Raw genomic sequence first — 9,047 nt, forward strand, 5'->3', positions numbered from 1 at the left:
GTCAGATGAAGATGGACTCAATGTTTGTATCAAAGAAGAACTCGTCGAGTCTTTGCTAAACTCGATGAGTTGAAGTGAGCAATGGATTAGAAAAGGTGTTAGAGACTCGACAAGTTGGCGGCCCAACTCGGTGAGTCCGGTCCACTGAAAGTTGACTTTGACCAGGGGTAAAATAGTCATTTTACCCTTAGGGCAATTATCAATACCTGATCTAGTGGTTTTGGGATTTGTAGCCGGGGAGTTTTGGAGCAGCAGTCAACCCGTTTCTGATTTAGCATCTCAGCAGCCATCGTTACAAGGTGAGTTTCCTTCCAGTAGGAACGGGTCTACGACCACAATGCCGACTCGTTTAGTTAGCAGTAGTTCCGGACTTTGGTCCGATGCAGTAGTCAGTATGCTTGATGTCTTTGTGATTCAAGCATGTCTTTGTGTTATGTGTTCCAGACTTCGGTACGATGCAGTATGCAGTATATGTTTTTATGTTAGTAGTCATGATTATGCTATGATATGTTTAGTCTGTTCCGGACTTCGGTCCGATGCAAAGGGCAAGACCCTGGTTAGTTCCGAACTACGGTCCGATGCAGTTTTCGGACTTCGGTCCGATGCAGAGGGCAAGACCCTGGTCAGTTTCCGGACATCGATCCGATGCAGTTTCCGGACTTCGGTCCGACGCAGTTTCCAGATTTCGGTCCGATACAGTGGGCAAGGCCCAATATGTGTTATTGTATGGTATGTGGTAGTTTGGGGGATTTCACTAAGCTTCGTGCTTACAATTTCAGTTTTGGTTTCAGGTACTTCCGCTAGCAAGGGGAAGAGTTTGGGTTGATGGCATGACACACACCATAGTTGCAGTTTTATCCTGGGAGTTTTATTCAGATATGTTGATAAGATATTGACTTCAGTTTGAATTGATACATTTACTATGGCATTTTGAGACATACGATTCATGGATTTGTTATATTACATTTGATGTTGTGGTTTTTAGTAATATTAAAACAAAAAATTTTGGGTGATATTTTTCGGACGTTACAAGGTCAAAATTAATTTTTAATTTGTTGATGCATTATTTATGTATTTTTTTGAATCTTGAATATGTTTTAATCAATGGTGAGGAATTTGATACTGATGAAAATTATTTATTTATGTAGTTATAAAATTTGTAAGAAATATTGCCACATAAAACATACAAAGGATAAAATCTATTCAAATTTAGGACTTAGTAAAGTATATGGATTTATTTTCAAATTTGTTGCTTATATTTAAGATTTTGTTGACTGTGTGGTTATGATATTTAGGGGAGGAGCCACTATTTGAGGATAAGAATGGTTTATATTATGTTCGACAATGGTATTTGATGAAAGTCATATTAATTGGAGTTATATACCATATTGATTAACAAATCAAAATAAAAGAACTACTTACCACACCAATTAATCGGCGGTGGAAGAGCTATTAATTACACGAATTAAAATAAACTAGTAAAAAAGTTTGGGCGTTGTCTCAGGTTATGTTTTTTAACTTTTATCGTACATACTTATAAAGTTAGTATTTTTTTTGAATCTCATGCATTTGAAACCCCCATTCTTTTTTTCTTTCACCACATTTATTTGAAACTCTCATGACTTTTCAATTTATTTATAATAATACTTATAATTACGTTAAATAAATATCAAATCTAAAGTGTATTCATATATAAACTAAAATTTAATATTAAAATAATATCTTTAATTCTACTTATAAAACTATGTTTTTTTAGTATTTAACATATTATACTTAATTTATTAGTTTTAATATATTGTTGGATGTAAACCATTATCATTTTAAAGGTATAATTTTTGAGCAATTTGTATAAAATACTTAAAATATTAATTAAAATAAAACATTATAGGCTCAACTTAAATATAATTTTTATTTAACTTAAACAACCCAAAAATTATTTTCTAAATAGTTAAAAGTGATAAATTGTAGTGTCTTTCTAATAATGATTGTAAGTTGGTTAATAAGGTTAAATAAATATCAAACCTAAAGTGCAATCATAAATAGACTAAATTTCAATTTTAAAATAATATATTTACTTCTATTTATAAAGTTATGTCTTTAAATTTTAACATATTATACTTAATTTATTATATTTAAAATGTTGTTGCATGTAAGTCATTATCAGTTTAAAACTACAATTTTTAAACAATTTGGACAAAATACTTAAATTGTTAATTTAAATATAACATTACAGTGTCAACTTAAATATAAATTTTAGTCTCACTAAAAAAACCAAATAATATTTAGTAAATAGTTAAAAGTGATAAATTATAGTGATAAATGCAAAAACTAAATTGTAATATCAGTTTAACTAAAATATTTTGTAAATACAGTTATATAGTCGTTAAAAATTTTCAAATAAGTAGCTTAAAATAACTTATAATAACAATAGTTAGCAATAACTCTATATAAATGATTATATTGTTACCTTTAAAATCAAAAAATAATTTTTGATATTTTAAATAATTATAATGATAGAAATTAAAATATTAAGCAACTAAATTTTAAAAAATTAGTTAAAAATAACAACTATAAATAATATTAAACCATATATAATATTTATTTTTATTGATGTGTAACTCGCGGGTATAAGTCATTCAAACGATTAAGATTATGACGTTATAATAAATTTATATATTATCATATAATTCAAAATAATCAATATATTATATCAAATTAATATACGAATTATTATATCAAATTTAACAACAACGTTAGTGTTATATTTTAAAAAATATATATTTGCAAAGACTTCAACTATATAGGTGTTTGTGCGCATTACAATGTTAACTTAAATATAAATTTCAGTTCCATTTAAAAAAAACTAAAGAATATTTTGTAAATAGTTAAAAGTGATAAATTGTATTGATAAAAGCAAAAACTAAATTGTAATATCAATTTAACTAAAATATTTGTTAAATATATTTTTATAATCGTTAAAAGTTTCCAAATAAGTAACTTAAAACAACTTACAATAACAATAATTAAAAAACAACTCTATATAAATGATTATATTGTTAGCTTTAAAATAAAAAACAATGTTTGATGTTTTAAATAATTATAATAATAGAAATTAAAACATTAAGCAAATAAATTTTAAAAAATTAATTAACAATAAAAACAACTATAAATAACTTCAAATCATATATTATATTTAATTTTATTCATGTGTAACTCACTGATAAAAGTCATTCAAGCGATTGAAATTACGAAGTTATAATAAATGTATATATTATCATATAATTCAAAATAATCAATATATTATATCAATTTAGTATATACAAATTATTATATCAAATTTAACAACAACATTATTGTTATATTTAAAAAATCATATATTTGTAAAGACTTCAATTATATTGGTGTTTCTGCGCAACGCACGGGCATTCGCTTAGTTTTTAAATAGATCAAAGCATAGAACCCTTTAAATTCATCGATTAAAAAACAAACGGTAAATAAATTCACTACAAATTCAATATGCTATACAACAAAACCAAAAAAAACACATATGTCAAAGTATAATAAGTATTGGCTAAAAATATCATTAAAAAAACATTTATTCAGATAAGAATCGAAAAGTCATAAAAATGAAGATCAAACTCTAACATTTACAAAGTTATGGTCAAAATCCAAAACATTGAAACTTTACTATTCCCTATTGGGGTTCAAATTAGTCATAAGGTAATTTATATCCATAGTTTCCTACTTTAGTTTGAAGTTTTAAAAGAGAACGATAGAGGTAAAATTAGAGCCAGTTAATCTATAAATATTTTTTGATTGATCAAAAGCATCTAATCACTCCCTAAAAAAATACTATAATAAATAATATATTTTAAGGATCTATAAAAAATCATGGTTAATATTAGGGATGAGCATCGGAACCGGGTACCCGCTTTTGGAACCGGAACCGCCTCGGAACTGCCGGTTTTGGTATGGAAACCGCCTTAGGCGGTTCCGGTTCCGGTTCCTAAAGTTATGGATCCGCCTTAAGCGGTTCCGGTTCCGGTTCACGTTTTTTCGGAACCGCTACCCGCTGGGTACCTGCCGGAACCGGTTTATATATATATATATATATATATATATATATATATATATATATATATATATATATATATATATATATATAATATTTCATATAAAGGTGTGTTACTTAGACCGGTTTAGAATATATTGGTACGATTTTGTCCATCTTTGATCCGAATTGATTTGATTTAGATCGAACTAAATTGTGGTTTTGTCAAAAAAAATTAACAAAATTAATGCGACCGGGTTACCCGCTCCCGGAACCGGAACCACCGGTTCCGGGACTGGTTCCAAACATTTAAGAACTGCCTAGAGCGGTTCCGGTTCCGGTTCTAATTTTCTAGGAACCGCCGGTTCCGGTTCCGGTTTTCGCCAAATGAGACGGGTACCCGCCTACGTTCATCCCTAGTTAATATGGGTATAATTTGATGTAGTATGTTATACATATATTTTTTAAACAAGATAAAAGAAATACATAAGACATGGGTTTTCTAAATTTTATTTACATATACCAAGATTCTTATATTAAATATACTGTTCAGTGTTCATCTTTTTATATTAACCCGACCCGACACACGTGAAACCTTTTCTGATTTCGCCACTCTTTCCAGTTCCCAATCAACAAAACAGTAACAAAGAGCCCCTCAATTCTCCCCTCTTTCTTCCCGAGCATCTCTTCCAACCATGGCTTTTCAATCTAAACTCATATCTATCTCCACTTCTTTTCTGATTTTGATCTCTACTATATTCTTCCATTTCACCTTATTATCCTCATCGTACATGCTAGTTCATCATATCAACAACAACAATGAACATAACTCTCACCATCGACGCCCTATCCTCCAAGCCAATCAATCTCAATGTTCTCTCTTCATGGGTTCATGGGTTCACGACGATTCCTACCCGATCTACCAGTCATCTTCTTGCCCCGTTATCGATCCCGATTTCAATTGCCAAATGTACGGTCGACCCGACTCCGATTACCTCAAGTATCGCTGGAAACCGGCCAACTGTGAACTCCCCAGGTCAGTATTTATCCGCCGTCGACTAAAATCAGCTCCTTTATCATTTGTACTTTGAAAACACTCTGCTTGTAGTGGCCTGAGGGTTATCCAAAGGTTTGTGGAGAAGTGGAGGGGGAGAATTGAGAAACGGTTGTTAATATGGTACCCTATGCATTAATAGTTGTACAATTTTGGGTTTGACCAGGTTCAACGGGCTCGAGTTTCTGGAAAAGATGAAAGGGAAGACAGTAATGTTCGTGGGGGACTCTCTCGGGAGGAACCAATGGGAGTCGTTGATTTGTCTGACGTGGTCATCGGTGCCACGTGTCGCCACGCAAGTGATCCGAGCATATCCGCTCTCAACGTTCAAGTTTTTGGTGAGAAATCTCAACCGTTAGATCTTTGATTATTGTAAGTAAAACTCATCGGCAAAACTGAAGTTCGAAACTTTTGTATCGCACAGGATTACGGTGTAACGTTGTCGTATTACAAAGCACAGTATCTTGTCGACATTGATTCCGTCGGAGGACGAAGGGTACTCAAGCTGCAGGAGATATCGGAAAACGCCCAGGCATGGCGGGACGTCGACGTATTCGTGTTCAACACCGGTCATTGGTGGAGCCACACCGGCGCCACCCAAGGGTTAGTATTGTCAATTCACATGTTATTATTGTATTTGATTGGAAAAAAAAAAAAGTATTGGTGTCAGGGATTGACATTAATTGCTTAAAAATTATACGGTGCAGGTGGGACATGATGGAATCCGGTGGGTCGCTTTACCAGGATATGGATCGTATGGTCGCCATGGAAACCGCCGTAAGGACGTGGGCCCGATGGGTTGATTCGAATATCGACACCACTAAAACCAGAGTTTTTTTCCAATCGTTCTCACCTACGCACTACGAGTATGCATAATTCACCCTCATTCTCTTAAATTCTCTAATTATGCACGTACTTTTACTTACCGGAAAAACTTTTGCAGTCCGTCGGAATGGAATGGAGGGTCGGGGGCGACAACCACCGCGAAGAGCTGCTATGGGGAGACGGCTCCGGTGAGTGCTTCGGCCTTCTTGGGGGTGTACCCGAACGAGATGAAGGTGGTGGACGCTGTGCTCCGGGAAATGCAAACGCCTGTTTACATGCTTGACATCACGACTCTTTCAGCTATGAGGAAAGATGCTCATCCATCGATTTACAGTGGGGATACGAGCACGGGTCAAAAGGCTGACCCTAATGGCACCCCTGATTGTACACATTGGTGTCTTCCTGGGTTACCGGATACTTGGAACCAACTCTTCTACACGGCTTTGTTCTTTTAAGATCGAAGATCGAACCATTTTTGGTTTTATGAAATTTAGAAGTTGCCTATAGTTGAGAGAGATCTTGAGATAGGTTATTTATTGTGGTTTCACTTAACCAAATGTACCATTGATGAACAAGTATTTATTATTGTAACAGACGCCAAATCTCACAGTAAATTCATTCCTTAACAGTTTTATGGAGTTCATGGGTAATATGTTTTAGATATGTGTTTTGACTTTTGACTTTAAGTGTATGATGTTGAACGATTAATATATGGAGATTAGTCGCAAAAAAATACGAGGCATAGAGAAACTTAAAAAGTATGTTGTCATCACAAGTATATTTTACCTTGTAAGGGAATTATGAGTTTTGTCCCGTTGACATATTAGTTAATATCACGTGGCTAAAGGAGAATAATTGAGAATTAACGCCATTTAATAAGGGAAATTCATACCATATTGTTTCTGTTGGGATCCAGAAACCTGTAAGTTGGGGGGAAAAAAAAAAAAAAAAAGAAAAAAAGAGAAGAATGGGTAATTTGGCTATATGGTTTGACAGAGAATAAAGATCAAATGTGCTATTGGTTTGAGAGAGAAGAAAGATCAAATGTGCAACAGAATCATACCGTTGGAGAAAAGATAATTAGTGCATCAAACTAATGTGTTTTGGAAGAGCGATACTTGTACGTCCATGGCCGTGTAGTGGCCATTAATGCTTTCATTACAGTTCTTTGTCATTATAGTTGAATTGAGTGTATGGGTACAAGATTTTGTCATTACAGTTCTTTGGATTTTAATAATTTCATTTCAAGTTTGAGCCTTGTTGATGTTCCCTTGGGTGGATTTGCCTTTACTAGAGTTACTTTGATTAGATTCATGGATTTGCCTTTACTAGATTTACTTTGATTAGACCGGTCCTGTGGGTATTTATTATTGCTCTTTATTTAAAATGTCGGTTAAAATCGGTAATTTGTTGGAGTCTTTAAGAGCTTCTTTTTTCTGAGGAGCAGATACAGAAGAAAGAAAAACAGTTTGTTTTAAATGGAAGATGGTTTTGGCTCACAAACAAGTTAGGGGTCTTAGTATTGGTAGCTTGGTTGGTCTTAATGAGGCTTTAATGCTAAAGTGGTGGTGGAGTTTTTTGAATAATCATGAAGCTCTTTGGGTTGGAGTTATTAAATCTATTCATGGTGAGTCGGGAGATTTTGCTATTGGTTGTAGAGGTAGTACAGTTAAAGGGGTATGGTCGTCTATTGTTGTTGTTACTCGGACTTTGCATGAGAGACAAATTGTTCCTGTTAATTCTATTAAGAAATCTGTAGGAACGGTTGGCATACGTTTTTTTAGAATGATATTTGGGTTGGGGATGTTCCTTTTAATCAAAATTTTCCCAGGTTTGTGGCGTTAGATTCCAGTCAAGATTGTCTTATTGTCGATTGAAGAGTTGATCAGTCGTTGCATTGGAGCTGGAGGAGACAACTGAGAGGATGGGTTGAAATGTCTCAATTCACGACTTTGATTGAGATTGTAACATTCCGTTTAAAATAAAATAAATAAAATTAAATATAATAAATAACATAAAATAAGTAAATAAATAAAAACAAAACCAAAACTGAAAAGCATAAGCACAAAGCTTAGTGAGTTCCTTCATCATACCACATACCATATAATACACAAACTGTCTAGCATATTTGGGTGTTGGCCTACCCATTTGGTCTCTTTCAACCGGTAACTGCCTAGCATATATGGGTAATGACCTAACCCTTCGGTCTCTTTCAACCGGTAATCGGTGACTATTTCACCCTTAGTACTACCACATAATACTCTAGCATATACATATATATCACATACTGTCTAGCATATTTGGGTGCTGGCCTCCCCTTTGGTCTCTTTTAATTAGTAACAGGGTCTATCCTACCCTTCCTACTACTATCGCATAATAACATAACATACTAACACATAAAACATAACAGATAGTGGCATACCAGACAATTATCACAAAGACAATAATCTCAACTACAATCAAATACTAGTGGACCGACTTTGGTGCCTTCGACCCACTCCTACTGGAAGGTAACTCACCTCGATAATTGGGAATAGCTGCAAAGACTCCTGCCCTGAAATCAATCTCTCTCAGAGTCTACACATAAACATTTCCTTTAATTATCATTCCATAATCATGACCCCTTAAGGGTCAATTTTAGTAAAAAACAAAGCCAAATTCAAAGTCAGCCTCTTGGTCAAAGTCAACGTCCCAAGTTGACTTAACTCGCCAAGTTGACCCATCAACTCGTCGAGTTCCATAAATCATAAGACTCAGAAGCCATGATCCAACTCATCGAGTTCCTCCTATCCATAATATTAGGACTTTCCCATTCTACTCGTCGAGTCGTCCTTGAACTCTTCAAGTTTTTCCCTTTACAGAATTTGGGCATTTCAACCCAACTCGTCGAGTTCCACTATGCACTCGACGAGTTCTTCAGTCTTATGAGCCATCTTAATAGATTAAGCTCCTATCCTTCAGATCCAAGTCCCATACTTCATCTACATACTAAAAATATCCTTTTAATGGTAAAGTTTCCAACTTTACCCGTTAATAGCCTTCCTTAATGGGTTTAGCTCAAACCCTAACTCTTTAAGACCTAGATCTTGATCAAAAAGGCATAATACTACAAACTAA

General features: G+C 33.9%; 1 protein-coding gene across 1 annotated transcript; it reads left to right on the forward strand.

Annotated features, from left to right (window-relative positions):
• Positions 1-4,639: 4,639 nt before the first annotated feature.
• Positions 4,640-6,573, forward strand: LOC145011233 (protein PMR5-like). The gene is made up of 5 exons (XM_078969896.1): positions 4,640-5,087; positions 5,272-5,443; positions 5,530-5,708; positions 5,813-5,971; positions 6,049-6,573. The coding sequence occupies exons 1-5, from the start codon at positions 4,747-4,749 to the stop codon at positions 6,383-6,385; spliced, it is 1,188 nt and encodes a 395-aa protein (XP_078826022.1). The 5' UTR covers positions 4,640-4,746; the 3' UTR covers positions 6,386-6,573.
• Positions 6,574-9,047: the final 2,474 nt, after the last annotated feature.

Source organism: Lactuca saligna, chromosome 8 (assembly GCF_052625555.1).
Source record: "Lactuca saligna cultivar CGN05327 chromosome 8, ASM5262555v1, whole genome shotgun sequence".
Lineage (NCBI taxonomy): Eukaryota > Viridiplantae > Streptophyta > Magnoliopsida > Asterales > Asteraceae > Lactuca > Lactuca saligna.

What these genes read in the sequence shown, in the direction of transcription:
- LOC145011233 (XM_078969896.1), top strand. Translation starts at nt 4,747, where the DNA reads ATGGCTTTTCAATCTAAACTCATATCTATCTCCACTTCTTTTCTGATT. An exon ending in TCTCAACGTTCAAGTTTTTG is followed by an intron (nt 5,444 to 5,529) that starts GTGAGAAATCTC and finishes TGTATCGCACAG; the next exon opens with GATTACGGTGTAACGTTGTC. An exon ending in CACACCGGCGCCACCCAAGG is followed by an intron (nt 5,709 to 5,812) that starts GTTAGTATTGTC and finishes TATACGGTGCAG; the next exon opens with GTGGGACATGATGGAATCCG.